Source organism: Rattus rattus, chromosome 1 (genome assembly GCF_011064425.1).
Source record: "Rattus rattus isolate New Zealand chromosome 1, Rrattus_CSIRO_v1, whole genome shotgun sequence".
NCBI lineage: Eukaryota > Metazoa > Chordata > Mammalia > Rodentia > Muridae > Rattus > Rattus rattus.
Window position 1 is genome coordinate 251,626,453 of NC_046154.1, and position 20,643 is coordinate 251,647,095.

Consider the following 20,643-nt stretch of genomic DNA (forward strand, 5'->3'; position numbering starts at 1 on the left):
GTGCCATCATATGTGATCCTGGACCTTAAACTCAGGTCTTTGGGCATAGTAGGCAAGCACTTTACCAATTGAGCCAGTCCCTAGCCAGCTTCTAGTCTCGTCAGGTTCATCCAGACAGCATGCCCAAGTCACCTGGGAGGCTTTTACATCAGCCAGCCCCTACTCCCCTACCCTCAGCAGTTCTGCTTCAGGGGAGCCTGACCTTGCTTTAAACAGTGTTGTTTTTGGCATCACCGGGGAGTCTCTTCAGACCAAGACTCTCAGCCCCCGCTCCAGTTTAACTGAGTGAGAACCTTGTATTCAGTAGGAACCTCTGGTGCCAGGTGGTAGTGGTACATGCCCAGCCCTAGGGTGGCAGAGGCAGGCAGATCTCTGAGTTTTAGATCAGTCCGGCCTACAGAGTGAGTCCCAGGACAACCAGGGCTACACAGAGAAACCCTGTTTCAAAAAGAAAAGGAAGGGAGGGAGGAAGAGAAAACACGGTCTCTAGGGACTGATGACATCAACTGTGGGCAGCACTGGCCAGCCTTCCAGCTCTTTCTAAAATGCAGTCTGCGTGCAGAACTGCTGTCCCTGCCAACACAGGGCCTGTGCAAATCCTTCCTCCAGAAAACACTGAATTTATTCTTGAGTCCCTACCACTGCTAGGCGGGAAGGTAATGGATTGTCCTTTCATCCTTGAGACTTGCACCTCTGCTGTTCATCAGCTTGGAAGGACAGCTGGCACAGAAGTGAGCTGTTAGTGACCTGACAGAGCGTGTTACTCTCTACCTAACTTAGGGTTTGTTTGTGCTTTTAAGATAGGGTTTCTCTCTGTAACCCTGCTTGTCCCGGAGCTTGCTGCACAGATGAGGCTGTCCTTAAACGCAGAGATCTGCCTGTCTCTGCCTTCCATGTACTGGGATTGCAGGTGAGCACCACCTGACTAGCTTGTCATTTAGTTTTTACTAAAAGCAGTCGCTGAAGCAATGGAAACAATATTTAGATTTTAACTTTGTCAATAAATTAGAACAAAAACTTCCATTCTTTTTTCTTATTTTTTAATGATTTATTTATATATAAGCACACTGTAGCTGTCCTCAGACACACCAGAAGAGGGCATCAGATCCCGTTACAGATGGTTGTGAGCCACCATGTGGTTGCTGGGAATTGAACTCAGGACCTCTGGAAGAGCAGTCAGTGCTCTTAACCGCTGAGCTGTCTCTCTAGCATGCGCCGCTTCCCCCCCACACACACACACATTTTTTTTCAACTCTGTGTTAATCAGAGAATTCTGATAACTATCTGTGTGGTTCAGGTAACTGGAAAAGGCTGCTCTGTTCTTGTTGTTGCCGTAAACCAACCAATTGTCTGTCCTCAGAGAGTTTGATTTTGCGCTTAAGAGATGCTCAGCAATGTGTAGACATTTTTGGTTATCTTTACAGAATGAGAGGGTTGTTATCACTACCTGCATAGTGGGTAGAGACCGACGACACCACTAAACCCACCGTGCACAGGATAGCCTTACAGCAGAGTCACCTGGCCCAAGTGTAGGTAGTGCCAGGGTTGAAAACCATGACAGAAACAGTGGAGACGAGGCTCTTCTGGAAGTTTATTCTGAAGGATTTTTCTTTTTGAGAATTTCAAACATGCATGTCATGCGTCTTGACCAAACATGAGCTCACAATGGTTGTGACTGCATCCACAAAAACTAAGGAAGCTCAAGCTAGTCTAAGAGCCTTAAAGAAGGCAGAGCGTTGCCAGGGGACCCCTTCCTCCTCCTGTGCCTTTGACAGTAGGGTCAGACTGTTTCCAGCAACAGAATACACCAGAACAACACCCAAAGAACAAAGGGACAGATAAACCTAGAGAAGCCAAGTCACCCTCAATCAGAAGAAGTGGAGATGAGCTGCCCCAGGTTTGCTCACTGTCAGGTGTCCATCTTGGATTATTCTGCTAGTGTGGGTTCATCTCGGCTCACACTGAGCTCACTGTGTGAAGGAAGTCTCACCAACCCAGTGTCAGGCTGGTTTTTGTTTTGTTAAATAGTATTTCAGGCATTTGCTTTCAAGGTCTTAGTGCTATTTTTCGGCTCTCTTGAGCCCAGAAAGGGAGGCTGTATTCTATACAGTGAGTCATTGCCACCCACCTGCCTGGGATATGCTGCTGCAAAGGGCCAAGCCTTGCTGTTTTACTGGCGACTCTCATGAAGCAGACCTAGAGATTCTTAAAACTGCCAGTTGAGCTGTTGTGCTGAACAGCTAGGGCTCTCAGTTCAAGGGCTTCGGGGACTGAGGTTAGGAGATGGGGCCCAGGCAGGTAGAGGAGAAGGAAGGGTCCATGCTTCCTGCTGAGTCATGCTGGCAACAGCAGTGTTGTTTCCAGCAGTGTCAGCGTGAGAGCACTGGCAGCACACTCTGCTGGCTCCTTGCATCTAGTTTTGTACTACAGCTTTGACCTGGGAGAACTCGCTTTCCCTCCTAGTACCTCAGTTCCCTCATCTGCACTGTGAGTGTAAATGAGTTACACGCATGAAGTGCTTAGGAAATCCTAAGAGTAGGGACTGGAGAGATGGTTTAGTGTTCTCTTCTAGAGGCACCCAAGTTCAGTTCCTGGCATCACCTACTGTGACTCTGATTCCAGGGCATCTGCAGTCCTTTGGCCTCTGCAGATACCTGTTTGCACACACATATAAACAATACATCTTTTTCAAAATCCCAGAATTTAGGACTTTAATAACATAACACTGACCTTCAGTAACAGAATGGGGATCGTGGTGGACTGGGAATGGGCTGGGGGTTATTACCAGAGGCAGAGAAGGACTTAAGGAGTGAGCAGATAGTTCTAGTATGTTTGTGTGTGGTGGTGAGAACCAAATTAAGGTCCTAGCAGCTGCCGTTCTGCATCTGAGCCACTTACTTCCCAGCCCCAAAACATAGACCCTGTATGCGGCTTTTCAGTCTATTACACCTCAGTAAAGCTGTCTCTCAGGACGTCTTTGTTTGTTTGAGGAGGGTGGAGTCTTGCTCTGTGGCCCTGACCAGCCCTACTGTTCAGGCTCAGCTTATACTTCTGGCAGTTCTGTCACCTTAGCCTCCTGAATGCTGAGAGTACAGAGCTACTGTGTCCTACTGTAATAAAGCTGTTTGAAAACGAGAACGATGCCAAGCTTGGTGACAGGTGTCTGCAAATTCTAGTGTACCTGTAATTCTAATACTCAAGAAGTTGAGATACTTGGTTCTTAGAGCTTGAGGCCAACCTGGGATATAAAGTAAACTCCTTCCCCCCCCTCCTTCTCCCCCCCCCCCCCAAAAAAAAGAACAGAGCAAAGGGGCTGGAGAGAGTTAAGCACTTATTGCCCTTCTAGAGATCCCAAGTTTGGTTCCCAGAACCCACATAGCAGCTCACAGTCACTTGTAACTTCAGTTCAAGAAGATCCAATATCACACCCTCTTCTGGCCACTTTGGGTTTTGCATGTACACACGATGCACACATATACACAGACACCCATGCACATAAAATAATAAATAATCTTTAAATTAAAACACGACACATGGGGTTGGGGATTTGGCTCAGTGGTAGAGCGCTTGCCTAGGAAGTGCAAGGCCCTGGGTTCGGTCCCCAGCTCCGAAAAAAAAGAACCAAAAAAAAAAAAAAAAAAAAAAAAAAAAAACACACACAGTCACACACACAAATGGCCAGGTATAGTAGTGTATGCTTCAATGCCAGCATTGAGAATGCTGAGGCAGAAGACTGAGGCGTGAGGATCATGAGTTGGAGGCTAGACTAAGCTGTGGAGAACGTTCTCTGTCTTGAAAACAAAGAGCCAGGCAGCAGTAGCACATGCCTTTGCTCCCAGAACTCAGGGGCCTGAGACAGAAAGACAGCCATGAGTTAGAAGCCAAGTCTTAAAACCAAGGAAACGCTGTTAGTATAAGCTTTTGTCTCTAGCCCTGTGCTTTAAGGGGCTCTAGAGGAAGCCAGTTTGTTAATTTGGTGCTTTGGTGCTTAGCGACAGGGTCAGGTAGAAACTCTGAGCTTCTGACTCTGTCCTGGAATGACAGAGCACGACCTTTGGCTGAGGTGAGCTCTGGTGCTTCCTAGGCAGTCTCAAGTTCATCTACAGTTTCTGGAATGGTGGGAGGAAGGGTGGGGAGGTGGCTGCTGGGTTGTGTGAGTAGGCAGTGAGTTGACTTTGGTCTAGTGGGTGGCACACTGGTGAGCAGGGAGCACTTGAGTCCTGGCAGAGTCTGTGCCTGTCTGAGGGATTGGCTCGATTCCCTTATTTATCTTTCTGTAGAAAGGAGCCATGGACCTCCAGGGAGATTGGGATCTAGGAAAGCAGCCTAAGGGTGCGGTGGAGTGGAGGCTGGCAGCCGCACTTCCCTGTTGGATGCTCATGAGACTGGCAGGGAAGCCTCTCAAGCAGTAGGGAAGCGGGCGTCCTGTGTGCAGTGGACATCCGTGCCTAGTGCTGGGACAAGCTGAGTGGAGGGGTCCAAGACGCAGGCTGAGGCTGTTAATGTCTGTCTGCCGAGCCTGTGTCCTTTGGATGGCTTTACTAGATACCAAGAACATAATTGACGTCTGATGAGATTGTGGATGTGGATAGGCACCTGCTAGATAGTACACTAGTGTAGTACAAAAGCAAATACTCTTTGAAAACACTAGGCCTCTTATTTTGTATGTTTGTTTATGTTGACTGTTTTGTGTTGTTTTGATTTTTTTTTTTTAAGCAGGGCTTTACGTAACCCAAGCTAGTCTTGAGCTTGCTGCATAGCTCAGGATAATTTGAAAATCCTGATCCCTGAGTCCGCCTCCCATGATGCTGATGTTCACTTGTTCTTCAAATAATCATAAATGCCAGGAACTTCCTGTGTCCTGGAGATCCTGTGCAGAACAGCACTGTTTGGTCCCGCCCCAGTGGGCCTTCATGCAGATGCTCTGTGATGGCTGTGCTGGGTGAGGCACAAAGCCACTGCCTTCTTTCTGCCCACAGGTTGAACCGGCCTCTTACTCTCTCGGAGAAGATTGTGTATGGACACCTGGATGACCCAGCCAACCAGGAGATCGAGCGGGGAAAGACATACCTGCGTTTGCGGCCCGACCGGGTGGCCATGCAGGATGCAACAGCCCAGATGGCTATGCTACAGTTTATTAGCAGTGGGCTGCCCAAGGTGGCTGTGCCATCAACCATCCACTGTGATCATCTGATTGAGGCCCAGCTTGGGGGTGAGAAAGACCTGCGCCGGGCCAAGGTGAGCCCCAGGAGGGCTGGTGGCTGGGTGTGAGGCGGGGGAAGGGAGAAAGAGCCCATGTTGCAAAATGCCAAGGCACTGATGCCGCTCTGCTTGTCGTCTTCCCATGGCCCCCAACGGTCTGAGGATGGACCTCATGTGTGACAGGCAGGTGCTCCACCACTGAGCCGGTCCCCAACCCTGAGGGCTCACACACTTTTAAGGCTTGCTTTTAATTCTTCCTAATATGAGAAGTGAAATCTGATGTGAAGATGTTAGAAAATTAACCGTTTGTCCCTAGTGTTAGCCCAGAAAACATTCTCTTCTGTTAGAAAATGCTGCTGGGCTGGGCTGGGCTGGGGTGATGTTCTTCAGAGTCTGAGTTGGTTCCCAGAACCCACATCAGACAGCTCACAACCACCTGTAACCCTAGCTCCAAGGATATCTGATACCTCGGCCTCTGGCAGAACCTACATTCAAGAACACACACGTACACACTCACACTCTCTCACACACACACACACACACACACACACACAAACACACTCACACATACGCACACACATACATACGCACACACAAACACACTCACACACTCACACACTCACACTCATACACACGCACACACGTGCACACACACACTCACTCTTTTTTTTTCTTTTCTTTTCTTTTTTTCGGAGCTGGGGACCGAACCCAGGGCCTTGTGCTTGCTAGGCAAGCGCTCTACCACTGAGCTAAATCCCCAACCCCGCACACACACACTCTTACACACGCACACACATACTCACACACTCACACTTTTATGGTAATAAAGAAATAAGTTTTTGACAATGATGGTACACACCTTTAATCCCAGCACTTGGGAGGCAGAGGCAGGAGGGTCTCAATTCAAGCTCAGCCTGTTGTACATAGTGAGTTCTAGGACAGCCGGGGCTACACAGAGAAGCCTGTTTCCGGAGCCAACACAAAGGAAACAAAATGGAAGCACTGCGGACCCAGGTACATGCTGCTGGTTCATGCTGGTCCATGCTGCTGGTTCTGGAGTGGAGTCCTTTCTGTCCTGACAGTCCACCTTCATAGATCTGTCTGTGTCACATACATTCTCTCCTGCTCTCTTCTGGCCTATGGGAATTTGATGCGGGAAAGGGTGGAGCTCCTCATGTGTAGCAACACAGAATTGAATGTCACAGCTGTAGGAGTTGTAGGCCCTGTCTTGTTCCCACTGTAGAGCTGAATGCTGATAGCCCTCTTCCAGGCTTTGTGCCTCTGAAACTGCCACTCAGCACTGGATTCCCATTTACCATGAAATCTAGTTTGTGCTCCTTTTCCTAAGCATCCAAGCTTATGATACCTTTCTATGTGCTACTCTCAGATCTGGCTTCTCCCTCCCAACCCTGAGTCTTGCTGCTCCCGACCCTGGCAATGGGAGTGGTTTTCTTTGTGGGGCATTGGTGAGAAGTGAATGCTGGCAGGCCTAAGGCCCAGCTGGCCCAGAGCAGAGCATGTGATTGAAAGTGCTTGGAGTATCGTGGTCAGCCTACCCTTGGGAAGCTCTGAGAGCAGCCAGTCTTCCCATTCTGGCCTTTCTCCACCCTTACCCACCCATGGTGTCCTAGGGGGACAGTGGAGCTTTCCACTCAGCTGAAATCGAGCCCTTTCTACAGACTTGCAACTTCCATAGCTGTGAAGGGGTGATCATTTACATGTCTTTGCTGGATCAGAAGCTGCACAGACCAGGGACCCTGAGAAAATTTCCCCAGCAGGACTACCTGTGTGGTACAGATGTGATTCATAAACCACAGATTGTAGATCTCATCGCTTCTTGTATTCAACAAATGTTTACTGACTGTTCATTATGTGTTAAGTGCTGTAGAAGGAACTGTCAAGTGGGAACTAGGTGGGCGTGGTCTTCTCACAGAGTTCTATAGGGAGGATGGTCATGGCAAGGGAAGAGGATGTGCAGGCTCTGTAAATTATTCTTTTTTTTTTTTTTTTTTTTCCGGAGCTGGGGATCGAACCCAGGGCCTTGCGTTTGCTAGGCAAGCGCTCTACCACTGAGCTAAATCCCCAACCCCAAATTATTCTTTTTAAAAATCTATTTATTTGTTTTTCGTAAATACATTGTCTTCAGACACACCAGAAGAGGGCATCAGATCCCGATACAGATGGTTGTGAGCCACCATGTGGTTGGTGGGAATTGAACTCAGGACCTCTGGAAGAGCAGTTGGTACTCTAACCACTGAGCCATCTCTCCAGCCCAGCTCTGTAAATTATAAGAACAGGGGTTTGATTGAGATTTGGGAACACGCTGGGAGCCCTTGAGGATAGGCTGTAAGTTGACACCTAAACAGATAACTGGAGGAAGGAATTCCAGACCGATTGGCAAAGGCCTTGGTGGTGGAACATGGCTGTAATTCTAGTACCTGAGAGGTGGGAATCAAGAGTTCAAAATCCTTCCCTGCTTTACAGTCAGTTTGAGACCAGCATGGACCTTATGACCCCTTGACCCTGTCTCACCCTGGTTGGATGGATGGATGGGTGGATGGATAGATAGATAGATGGACAGACGGACGGCCCCTTCTCACACTACCCTCCCTCTAAACAAACAAACACAATGAATGAGTGTTGAGTATAAAATGGCCCAAAGACAGAAAGAAACTAAACTTATACAATGAAAAGGGGTCTGCAAACTTGAGTCCTGTGGGAAAACAGAAGACAAGACAGGCAGGCAAAGGCTGTTCCTGCCATCCTAGAGTCATGGGTAGACCCTGCCTTAGTCTTAGTTTTCTGCTGCCCTAACAGGACATCAGAGATGAGGGAAATTATATATTCTAGTTCATTTTGTCTCTATTCTGAAGGATGGAAAGTTCAAGGCACCTGGCAGGAACCTTTGTGCTGTCATAGGTGGGAGGCAAGCAAATGTGGGTGAGTCAGGAAGACCAGGCAGGCCTTAACTCCTTTTTATGAAGCCACTCCACGGTCACAGTGTTAACTTGCATTCCTGAGGGCAAAGTCTCTTAAAGTTCTTAATTCTTACTACTGCTATGGCTTACTTTCAACCTGAATATCAGAGACATGAAGATTTAGAAAGGGATTGATATTGTCAGTTCCGCATGTGTTTATAATCTCTAGCCCACAGACAAGTAGTGTTCTATCTAGAATCACAGAGCCAGAGAAAGTTCCAGACTGTTTCAGTGTCATTTGTGGAATACCCACCCTCTCACAAACATACAAATGCACCCACCCTACTGCCCTGTGTCCCAGTTTCACAAGTAACTGATTTGTAAAAGACAAGGCCAATATGTTAATTATTAATAAGGAAGGGGTCTCTCTGGTCACACAGCTTGCCTGTCATTCTTTCACCTGGAGAACTACGTGGACTCTCGGATGAATGAACTGGCTGGTTGGAGTTTAAATGAAATTGGTGTCAGGTTTTTTATCGTGTGGACCTCCTTTCAACACTAGAGTCCACCATGGTGCTTGCTGCTCCCCTTGTCACTGGTCTGTCTCATGTGTCCATGGTCGTGTTTCCTTATATAAAGTTGGTCTTCAAATGCAGGCTGAATGGGAATATTAGATCCCATCCTTCTCAGATCAGTGGTGCAGCCGGGTAGGCCCTGTAAAACCACCTTACCCAGTAACTGCACACCTACTGCGTGCTCACAGGTGCTCACGGGTTAAATCTTATACCCTTTGCAGAGGCAACAGCTTTGGATTCTGTCAGGATTCTCCAGGTCTGTAGATGGACAGGCCTCACTGGAGCCTCTGGTTTTCCATCTCTAAAGTCGATTTGACAGCAGTCTTGTCCCCACTTCCTACGTGGGTTGTAGGTTATGGGTCTGTTTACCACACTATTATTTGCAGTCAATAAGTGTTAGCTGACAGTCTAGACAGTGAAGAAACTAAACTAAGATGTCCTCTTAGTCCCCTTGTTTCCCTTTGATAGTCCTGGTCACCCTGTGTACTTTTGTAGACATGGCATATCCCTTTGTTATTGGCCCCCACTAGAGACTTGAGTGCCCCACAAGCCATTGGCAGTTATCCTACCATATTACTTCTACAAGGAAACTGAGGCACAGAGCAAGGCAGAAACTTGTTCCCAAATTACCTTTCTGGCCAGGTGTCATAGAACTGGAGCAGTTTACTCCCCTGTCTTTCTCCCTGGGCCCGCCAGCTGAAACCGCAGGCCAGTGGCCAAGCCCACTGGAATTATTTTTAGAAGCCCTGTAAGAGAAGACTTGTCTTCACAGTACAGCATGTCATTGCCTTGGGAGAGGGAGTGCAGAGTGTGACGTCATCCCAGATCAAACTGATGCTCTGGTTATTGATTTGTTTTAATAGGACATAAACCAGGAAGTATATAATTTCCTGGCAACTGCCGGTGCCAAGTATGGTGTGGGCTTCTGGAGGCCTGGATCTGGAATCATTCACCAGGTAATGCACAGCTAAGCTTGCCTTTATAAGGGTCCCAAGCGCAGATTGCACTCTGGTAATGGGACAGCATGTTCCAGGCCTGCTGGTGACTTGAGGCTTGGGAGAGCTGAGCAAGAGTGCTGGTGGCCATGTTATCCTGGGTACTGGGGTTAGAATTATACAATGGCAGTTTACAATGCTTGAGAACATGCTTGGAGGAAGGGATAGAAGTTGGATTCATACTTGTAGTCCTTTATATGGCATTGGGGAATCCTGGGTGTACTACTGAGCTACACGCATTAACATGTTCTTGTGTGTATCATTTGTCTCATAAGTGTTAAGTCCAGTTGTGCAGGTAGCTGATCTAGGAGATGCAAAGTCCTATTGTGACTTCCACAGGCACCAGGTATTCATGAGGTGTGCAGACACACATGGGAACAGAATGTTCATATACATAAGTAAATCTAAAAGTTTGTTTGTTTGTTTGTTTGTTTGTTTGTTTGTTTATTTATTGGTTCTTTTATTCGGAGCTGGGGACCGAACCCAGGGCCTTGTGCTTCCTAGGCAAGTGCTCTACCACTGAGCTAAATCCCAACCCCTAAAAGTATTTTTTTTTTTTTTTTTTGGTTCTTTTTTTTTTTTTTTTTTTTTTCAGAGCTGGGGACCGAACCCAGGGCCTTGCGCTTCCTAGGTAAGCGCTCTACCACTGAGCTAAGTCCCCAGCCCAAAAGTATTTTTAAAATAAAAAACAATTATAATTTTTTGTGATGCTGGGGTATTGAATGCACAGCAAGCACTGTGCCAGTTGAGCTATTTCCCATGATACAAAAAAAAATTATCAAGATATTAACTCACTAGTACTTATCATGACCTTGTGAAGTAAGAGGTTTTATTATAACATACTTTGGAAATGAGGAAAGTAAGGCAGAGCTTAATGCCCTCACCCAGTGAGAGCCTCCTGGAGAGTTGTGCACTAGGGATGTGGGCCTGAGGGAGTGCCCTGCTCCACCGTGGTGTTCTCTCTGCCATGATGTTCTGCCACCTGTAGCAACAGGGAGCACTGCTTAGTTGCTTTTCCAGTGGAACTCTGCAGGATGGAGGTACTGAAAGTCCAACGCAAATGGTGTTTAATTCAGGACATAATTTGGTTCATAAAGCCATGTGTGGTCGGCACACTGTAAACCCAGCATTCACGAGGCTGTAGCAAGAGGTTGTGAGCTTGAAGGCATCCTGGGCTACAAAGCTGAATTCTAAAGAGCCTGACCCACAATGTGAAACCCTTTCTCAGAAAAATAAAAGTCAGCCAGGCAGGATGGCACACACCTTTCATCCCAATATTGGAGGGGCAGAGGCTGGTAGATCTTTGTGAGTTTAAGGCCAGAGTGGACTACAGGTTAAGGCCTTGACTCAAAAAACAAAAAAACAAAATTGTTGCCTGTGTGTATTTGAGGGAGGTACTACTTTCTGTCCATAAAGGGAGTTGTTGAGAACCAGCCTGGTCCATGTCTATTAGCCATCCATCCTGTATGGTATCTCTTCTGCGATTCCAAGGTGACTTCTCCCTACATCCATCCCAGGCCTTGATACCTGCTTCCTAATAGAGGAGCTGAGTCAGGCTGACTGTGCTTAGGCCCCTGGCTGTGCCCATCTCTGAGACCAGAGCTAAGAATGGATTACTGCATTGCCCTTTAGGACAGGTCTGCCAGGGTTGCATGGCATACAGTCTGTAAGGACCAGAGTGTGTCTCTGCAGTGGGGCATAAAGACAGATGGACCTACCCTTGGTTATTAGCCTTTGATATGGAGGGCACCCCAATCCAGGTATCCCCCATTCCGTTTAGGTCACAGGCCTAGGCCTCTTCAGCAGCTCTTAAGCCAAAGTGTGGAGCTGTGAGTGGTGGCTGAGTGTACCTGCCCTTTGCCACCGATTAAGCATTCAGCATGAATCTTAAAAACATTTCCAGGAACCATGTGTTTCAGTTGCTGTGCTACTGTTGTGAAGAGACACCATGACCAAGGCAACTGTTAGAACTGTTGATTGGGGCTGGCTCATGGCCTCAGAGGTTCAGTCCATTGTCATCATGACAGGAAGCAGGGTAGCACGTAGGCGGATGCTGGAGCAGTAGCTAAGATCTACAGTCTGGTCCCTAGACAGAGATCAAGACTCTGGCCTTGGCATGGGTTTTTGAAACCTCAAAGCCCACCCATCCCAATGACACACTTCCTCCAACAAGACCACACCTCCTGGTCCTTTTCATCTTTTCAAATAGTGCCTCTTACTGGTGACTAGCATTCCAGCCTGTGGGCCTATGGGGCCTGTTATTATTCAAACCACCACACCACGTGAGTCTCGTGTGGCTTTACCTTTCTGTCCCTCGGTCATCTTTCTTTCCAGGGAACCCCATCCCTTGTCCCTGTTGATCTGGCAGACCCTGCTCCTCTACAGCGTAGCTTTTTTTTTTTTTTTTTTTTTTTTTTTCTTTTTTTTGAGCTGGGGACCCGAACCCAGGGCCTTGTGCTTGCTAGGCAAGTGCTCTACCACTGAGCTAAATCCCCAACCCCACAGCGTAGCTTTTTTTTTTTTTTTTTTTTTTTTTTTTTTCGGGGCTGGGGACCCGAACCCAGGGCCTTGCGCTTCCCTAGGTAAGCGCTCTACCACTGAGCTAAATCCCCAGCCCCCAGCGTAGCTTTCTATTCTCCCTGTTTAATCTCTCGGTCTCCCACACCATGTGCTCAGGCCCCAGGTGAGCTGCTGTGGGCCATTTTGAATTTTGTTCCCAGAATATGCTCAGTGCTCTTCCACTATGTCATGAGCCAGGTAGGCACAGGGATTGTGTCACTGAAGATAGGGCCAGGTGACTAGAGAATTGGGTCTCAGTGTTTGTATGTGTTATGTATATAGATGGTTGAATTTCTAATGTGATGTTATAAATGTTAGTCCAACCTAAAATAAACTTTTCTGCTGGGTGTGTTGGTGCATGCCTATAATTTTAGCACTTAGGAGCTGAAGGAGGAGGTTCCCAATTCAGGACCTTGTCTCATAACAAACAGACAAAATATACTTTTCAACCCTTAACCCATTTACCTAGCAACATTCATAGATTGGTGAGGTCATTGTCACAGCTGTTTCATTGTGATGCTAAACACCACCAACACTAGACAATTTACACGAGGTTGAGAGTACTGTAATCCTAGGTCTACATCAACCTCTCCTCTTGGATGGTAACTACATGTGTGGCTACACCATGCTGACCACCATGAAGTCTGTGTAACTCACCTTCATGGGTTACTTCTCACCCTGTGGGTCTGTGGGGATCGCTACTCCCACATCTTCGCTGAGGCAAGTGAAAGGGAGGGAGATGAATAGTGGTGGTGGCTGGCCCTGTCCATCTAGATGCCACCTTGAGGAAGGTGTCAGCCCTTCCAGCCTTCTCCGTCTCCAAGTGGTGAAGGCCCTTCATGATATGCCAAGTCCATGGGTAGACAGGTGCCTCACTTCCTGTGGAGACGGGTTTCTGTGACAGTGTAGGGACCCTGCCCACATCCAGTGCTGATAGTTTGTAGAGCCTCTCACAGCTCTCCTCACCCTTGTTCTTCCTAGTGTCCAGGAGTGGGCTAATTTCACCAGGCAGATGAGCAGAACCCCCAGGTGAAGGATCCTCTTGCAAAATAATAAAATATTGCCTCTCCCAGCTGGATGACATGATGTCATTCAGTCATCACGGTGGCCTAGTGAGATGGCAGCTGTTAGTATAGAAGACGAAGCTGAAGCCTCAAGAGGTTAAGTGTCTTGCTCAAGGCCTCACAAAAACTAGTGGGTGGGGGTGGGGGCTAAAAACTCAGGCACAAAGTGGGCTGGACACTTAGCCCAGAAGGACCCTCCCAAGAATCCAGCACCTTGGAGGGAGCTGAACCGTGGGTAGAACTGATGTGGGTTACTGCCCCTGCTTTCTTACCCGGTGTTCTAGAGAGCACTCATACCCTGGCCTTCACAGCTAGGAAGGGCCTTTGTAGAGCAGCCCTGCCAAACAGGCTGAGTGATGACTCCAGGGTATGAAGGCCTGAGAGGCAGACTGTGCACTTCTCAGATACTGGAGAGCTCCTGGCATCTCAGTGCTTATTTAAATACCCTATGGGGACTAAAACCAGTTCCTGACAGAACTGTCTGTCCTGTTGAGAAGCCTGGGAGAAGGACCACCCACCCACCCTGGGCTGTTCATATCATAGGGCTGAGAATCTGTCAGGAGCTCTTTCCAGGCCCTTCACAGGACACATTCCTACAGTCCAGTTTGTCCAGTCCTTATCACATCCTGAGGTTAAGATGACCTGAGTACTTTATTACTATAGATGGGGAGACTGAGGCACGGGGAGGCAGTTACAAACCAAGTCACACCGTAGAAACTATTTTTTTTTCTTTTCTTTTTTTCGGAGCTGGGGACCGAACCCAGGGCCTTGCGCTTGCTAGGCAAGCGCTCTACCACTGAGCTAAATCCCCAACCCCCGTAGAAACTATTAAAGCTGTTCATGAATCGGACCACCTGAACACATAGGTGTAGCCTAAATGAGGCTGCCCCTACCCCATCCTTGAAGAACACCTGGGCATGGCTGGGTGGGCTGGTGTTAGTGGGGTCCTGTATATCCTTTTGTGGTTCCAACTTCAATTCTGTTCTGAAGACTTCTATGCTGGGTTGGGGATTTAGCTCAGTGGTAGAGCGCTTACCTAGCAAGCACAAGGCCCTGGGTTCGGTCCCCAGCTCCGAAAAAAAAAAGAAAAAAAAAAGACTTCTATGCTTAAGATCTTTGGTTATTTTTCAGATCATTCTAGAAAACTATGCATACCCTGGAGTTCTTCTGATTGGCACTGACTCCCACACCCCCAATGGGGGTGGCCTGGGAGGTATCTGCATTGGAGTAGGGGGTGCTGATGCTGTGGATGTCATGGCTGGGATCCCCTGGGAGCTGAAGTGTCCCAAGGTGAGGGGAAGGGAAAAGCTTGCTCTAGCCCAGCTGGAAGGGAGGCTGGTGGGAGTACATAAGGAACTGTGGGTCCGGGATGGATGAGCCAGGCTCGATTCTTTCTGTGAGGAATGTCAGCTCCACCCGTGGCTCCTCCCTGGAGCGCAGCGTGCTGGGTGTGCCTGTACTTGTCTAGCCCACTGTTTCAGGTGATTGGCGTGAAGTTGACGGGCACCCTCTCTGGTTGGACCTCACCCAAAGATGTGATCCTGAAAGTGGCCGGCATCCTCACAGTGAAGGGTGGCACAGGTGCCATTGTGGAATACCATGGGCCTGGTGTCGACTCCATCTCCTGCACGGGTGAGGACGGGAGCCCCACAGTGTCCCTACCTCTGGGACAGCTCATGGACCCAAAACAGGAGTCAAGTGGCCTTCCCTGAGGCTGTCCAAACAGTGTGGGCAGACATGAAGGCCAGGCTAGAAACAACCTGCTGATCTAATGGAACAACTGAAAACCACTGTAAAATCCCAGCACTAGGGAGGCAGAGGCAGGCAGATCTGAGTTCAAGCCAGTCTGGTCTACAGAGTGAGTTCCAGGGCAAGCAGGGCTACACCAAGAAACCCTGTCTCAAAAAACCCCAAAAACCTTCTGAGTTTGAGCAGCCTTTATATCTGTACTTCCCAAGTAGTTAGGACTACAGGCATATATATGTTCTGTACCCAATTTATTTCATTCTTATTGTTCAAACTCCAAAAATTATTTACATAGTACCCTGGTGTGACTGAAACAGGGCAGAATTCCAGACAGTCCGAGACCTAAATTGCTGCCAGCATTTATTTCTTTATGATCTAGAACCACTCTAAGCAGTGGCTGGTCATGTGCATGTTCAGTACACAGGGCTATCTCTTCTGCTGAGTAGGAAAGATAGACTTTGAGCTAGAATTCTGCTTATGAAGGCTGGCCGTGGGCTGTGAGGGATGGGTGTCTGTTGCTAGGTGGCCTTGTATCCAGGAAGGAAGTGATGTAGCTCATTGTATGAAGAGCTATGTGCCCACCTGGCAGGCACTGGGGCCCCCTGTCTAGCTGCCTAGTAGCCTCATGCTTTGGGCTCTGTTTCTCCACAGGCATGGCAACAATTTGCAACATGGGTGCAGAAATTGGGGCCACTACATCAGTGTTCCCCTACAACCACAGGATGAAAAAGTACCTGAGCAAGACAGGCCGAGCAGGTGAGCTCACGGAGGGATGGGGGGGCAGGGTGAGCACACAGCCATGCTGATACCTGCCCTGAAGGCATGAGTACTTAGCCTGGTATCCCTGGGCTGGCTGCCTTGCAGAGGCCCAGAAGTCCCTGCAGGTAGATGACAAACCAGGTGTGTGTGGTGGCTCCTAATTATGTCTTTATGAAAGGGTCTGGCCCCCAAATCATCCCTGCTACAGGTTATCCATGTCAGTTTCACAGGAAAAGGCGGCTGAATTCCAGTCTTTTCTTGCCTAGTCCCCGGTGTCCCCTACAAGCTGTGGAAGTGACATGGGTCTCTTCTGGATAACTGCTCTCTGATTGATTCCCAGCTTCCCCCAGCAACTATAAAGCTTCTCGTAGGTTTCTTTGAAGCTCAGACAAGGAAATCAAGGGCTAGAACCTGGTAAGGCAGGGGAGTGAAGGTGAATGGGTAGGTACTACAGGTTAGAGACCACGAGAAACAGAGAGCCTCCTGAGTCCTATCTGGAGTACCTTTATCTCTTTTTATCCAGCGACTTCTTAAAAATTCTGCTCCTTACCAGTGAGTGGTGGCGCACACTTTCAGACCTAGCCCTGGGTAGGCAAAAGCAGGTAGATCTCTGAGTTCAAGGCCAACATGGTCTACAGAGTGAGTTCCAGGGCAGCCAGGGCTACACAGAGAAACTCAGTTTTTCTATTCTCACACACTGTGTGGTGGAGTGTGCTTGTAATCCCAGAACTTTTTCCATATCCTGTGTGTCTCTCATGTCTTCCCATTCTTGACTGACAGCCTCTTCAAGAGGCTTAGCTCCTGGTGGGCAGGGCAGCATTCTGTGCTGTTGGATTTGTCCCTCTGTTGACTTAGTTACTGCCTGGAACCTGCTGTTTGGTAAGTGGAAGGTATCTGGCTCCAGTATACAAATAAACAAAGTCTTAAGACCAGTTTTTATTTCATTCTCTTCTCTTGTGGATTCCAGACATTGCCAACCTAGCAGAAGAATTCAAGGATCACTTAGTGCCTGACCCTGGCTGCCAGTATGACCAAGTGATTGAAATTAACCTCAATGAGGTGAGGGAAGAAGTAGGGTTTGGGGACTGCTAAGGGTGGGTTTTTTATTTTTTGGCACTGGTTGGGTGTGTGTGGGTGGTAGGGGGAGTTCCTACTGGCACACCCAGCAGGGCAGTTGGCCCTTGATTCCTAGGGCCTAAATCAGGCAGGAATGGGAGACAGAAGGACCTGACGTTTAGCCATGGGGAGAAAAGCAAGTGTGACATGAGTGTCCATTTGCTGCTCCCCAACTTTAGTAAAGGCCAAGATCTTGCCCTGGGGGCTTTTGAGTTCTTAGGACAAGCTGAATGAGTTGACATCCTGATGCCTGCAGAACAGGTGTTCAGAGAACCAAGAAAGAGCGTCAGAGCAACAGAAGCCAGGCTGGTCAGTGCCAGCCTTGGCTCTCTGGATCTGTGCAAGCTGATCCACCTCTGTAGGCCTCACTTCAAATGTGCAACCAAAGGTGTGAGTGAAATGGCTTAATTCATGTAGTAACAGTCTGGTGTGAGGGTGTTTGGGGGCCAGGCACTCTGCTGGTCTGTCCCAACCATTGGTAATACAGTTGAACACTAGGCAAGCACACCTGTGTCCCCAGCCCTCTTTTTGTTGTTTTGAGACAGTCCTCTGTGTAGCCCTGGATGTTCTGGAATTCTGGAATTCGATCTGTAGGCCAGGCTGGCCTCAAACTCAGAGATGGGCCCAGCTGTCTCTTCTTTTTAAGAGATTCTTACTAAGTTACTCGTGCTCTCCTTGAACTAACTTTGTTACCTATCCCAGGCGGACCTTACCTTGCAGTCCTCCTACCTCAGCCTCTCAAGTAGCTGAAATTGACTCCTCACCATCAGAGCTCCTTCAAGAGCAGAGTAGTTTCAGAGATGACGGACTTGTGAGGCAGATGGCTCAGATTGTTTCTGTACCTCTGTCATCTCCTTCTTGTGACCTGAAGGAGGCCTATCACTCTAACCTTCAGTTCCTGTGTGCACCGTGTGGAGATGAGACAGTCTGATTAGGCTGGGGGGACTCCAAGTGCTGTGTGGGACCCCAAACTATTGTCCACTTGTCTCTCTCATGACAAAGTTTGAGCCCTGAGGACAGAAGCTAGTTTCTTCTATACAAATGGGAGAATCTGTGAGGAAAGTCCATCCCCATTCTACATCTTGTCTCACTATTCCTTGACCCTGTCTTTTCAGCTAAAGCCACATATCAATGGACCCTTTACCCCTGACTTGGCTCACCCAGTGGCAGACGTGGGCACTGTGGCAGAGAAGGAAGGGTGGCCTCTGGACATCAGAGTAGGTGAGTGCCTTCCACTTTATTGGGTTAATAGGTATCTGAGGGCAGGCACTCTGCAGGAAGTCTCTGATTATTCAGATATTAGCTGTGCTTGGCATGGAAAGAATACATCTTTATTATACCTCACAAGAAGAGTTTTAAAATACCTCTGACTCTGACTCTTGACCAGAAACAGTCTTTGAGAACGTTACTGTGTCCCTGTAAATGTGAACATGCCTGTCTATGTAAATGGACTTTTTACATTTGCACACACCATATGCCATGCTGCTGTCTGCACAGGTCACACCACTTCTGTAGCTCAGCCTGAGTGTCTAGAGCAGTCACAGGGCCTGGCGTGAACCGGGCTCTGCGACTTCATAGCTGCCTCCAAACACAGCGCGCAGAGGAGAAGCAGCTCCCTGTCCATCAGGAGACTCACACTGTCACACTGTCACTGACTCAACAGTGTCACTGTTGAGAAGAAGGGGACACTTAGAGTTGCCAGAGAGAACACAGCACGGTCTGCTACACTCGGGTTCTGGGTAAACAAAAGGAAATCATTTTCAGTATAAATATGCATGTGCCTCCTGCTAATACATGTTCTCAATTAATAATGGGAACTTCAAAAGGCAAGTCTGGTTCCCCAACCAGTCAGGAGTGATAGTTGAGTTTGCCCTTCTAAGAGTGAGAAGAGCTTTCTGTCGTGTCTACTAATTAAAAAGGAAGAGAAAAAAAAAAAAACCAAAAAAACCACTGGCTAGGAGTGGCGGTTTTTGTTGTTTGTGAGACGGGGTCTCCTTATGTAGCCCTGGCTGACCTAGAACTGCATAAATACATCAGATTAGTCTCAAACTCACAGAGGTCCCCCTGCCTCTGTCTTCTGAGTTCTGAGATTAAAAGCTTGCCCAGCTGTGACGGCTTAAAAAGTTTGTTTTTTTTTTCCGGAGCTGGGGACCGAACCCAGGGCCTTGCGCTTCCTAGGCAAGCGCTCTACCACTTAAAAAGGTTTTTTAAAGATCTTGCTCTGATTAAAAAACAGGCAGACAGCTAGACAGGGTGATACCTGCCTTTAATGCCACTTGGGAGGCAGAGGCAAGTTTGAGGCCAGCCTGGTCTACAGAGTGAATTCCAGGACAGCCAGGGCTACTCAAAGAAACCCTACTCAATAAATAAATAAATAAAATAAAATAAAATAAAAAATAAAGCAAGCAGAAAACAGAAAATCCTAGACACTATAAAAAAAATTACCCTGTCAGCTTCCATTAAGCAATAATCATTGTGACTGTGTTAGTATTAGCCTTAAAGTAGGGTACATGTATAATCCCAGCATTCAGATGGGTGAGACAGGAAGCTCGGGTGTTCAAGGTCAACCTGTGCTACATGAAAAAGAGTAAAGCCTTTGGGATTTTATGTGTACTTATGCATTTGAATAAAATGTGTGTGGAAATGGATACAGTGTGACCTAAGTTAGTATGTCACAGTACAGTATGTCATGGTTAATGACTACAGATGACTGGGCTTATATGAGTAAATAAAGTAATCTTCTTTATTCTGATATTTAGGTCACTTCCACCATGTCTATTAGATATAACCTCTGTGCCAGATCAGTTGGTGATCTCTTTGTCCCAGGTCAGATGGAGACTTCTGGTTACCATCTCCTGACCTTTGACCCTACCATATACCAGGTTTGATTGGCAGCTGCACCAATTCAAGCTACGAGGACATGGGACGATCAGCAGCTGTGGCCAAGCAGGCCCTGGCCCACGGACTCAAGTGCAAGTCTCAGTTCACCATCACCCCAGGCTCTGAGCAGATCCGAGCCACTATCGAGCGGGATGGCTATGTGAGTGTTCACTTGCCTCTGCCCCTACCCCCTACCATGCCTGCTCATGTGTCTTCAGGATGGAACAAGCTACGGCCTGTTGGGCTAAGGCAATGCAGGCACAGCCTTTGATCCTCCAGGCTGCTGCCTTCCCTGTTGCCTTCAGCAGTGCCCCTGGCCCTGACAGTTTTCTGTCCTCTTTATCCTCTGTAGGCACAGATCCTAAGGGATGTGGGTGGAATCGTTTTGGCCAATGCCTGTGGCCCTTGCATCGGCCAGTGGGACAGGTAAGCAGTTCATCCTGAGAGCAGCCTCTAGCTCCTTGGTGTAAAAGTAAATAATGGAGAGAAGACTCCAGCCTAAGGCTTCTGGTTTCAGCACTGCTATACATTAGCAGTCATTATCAGCCATGGATGGACACTCAGAAGAGCCCTACAGAAGCCCTGAGTGGCCAGAGGCAGAGCCCTGCCTGGCTAGGGGAAGCCTAGAAGGCTGCATCCTAGAGGGAAGCTGGTGGCTCTGAGGGAACCTTTTGAGAGCAGACAGCTGCCTAAGTGAGAAGACTCAGGCCTCAGTCAGGCCTGTGCCTTTCTTCTTTATACTCAGATGAGACCTGGCGACCCTGAGTTGTGCCCTGTGTACTGTGCTTGAGTCCCTTGGAGGACACAGCATTTTCAGAGCCTTGCTGTT

The 20,643-nt window shown here is 48.1% G+C and overlaps 1 protein-coding gene across 1 annotated transcript in view; it reads left to right on the forward strand.

Annotated features, from left to right (window-relative positions):
• Aco2 (aconitase 2) overlaps positions 1 to 20,643 on the forward strand; it is a 41,697-nt gene that overhangs the window by 16,367 nt on the left and 4,687 nt on the right. Inside the window, exons 3-11 of the mRNA XM_032918399.1 lie at positions 4,980 to 5,238; positions 9,559 to 9,651; positions 14,445 to 14,603; positions 14,795 to 14,945; positions 15,711 to 15,815; positions 16,786 to 16,877; positions 18,050 to 18,155; positions 19,817 to 19,974; positions 20,167 to 20,240. Coding sequence (XP_032774290.1) covers positions 4,980 to 5,238; positions 9,559 to 9,651; positions 14,445 to 14,603; positions 14,795 to 14,945; positions 15,711 to 15,815; positions 16,786 to 16,877; positions 18,050 to 18,155; positions 19,817 to 19,974; positions 20,167 to 20,240 — 1,197 coding nt within the window. The remainder of the gene's footprint in view (positions 1 to 4,979; positions 5,239 to 9,558; positions 9,652 to 14,444; positions 14,604 to 14,794; positions 14,946 to 15,710; positions 15,816 to 16,785; positions 16,878 to 18,049; positions 18,156 to 19,816; positions 19,975 to 20,166; positions 20,241 to 20,643) is intronic.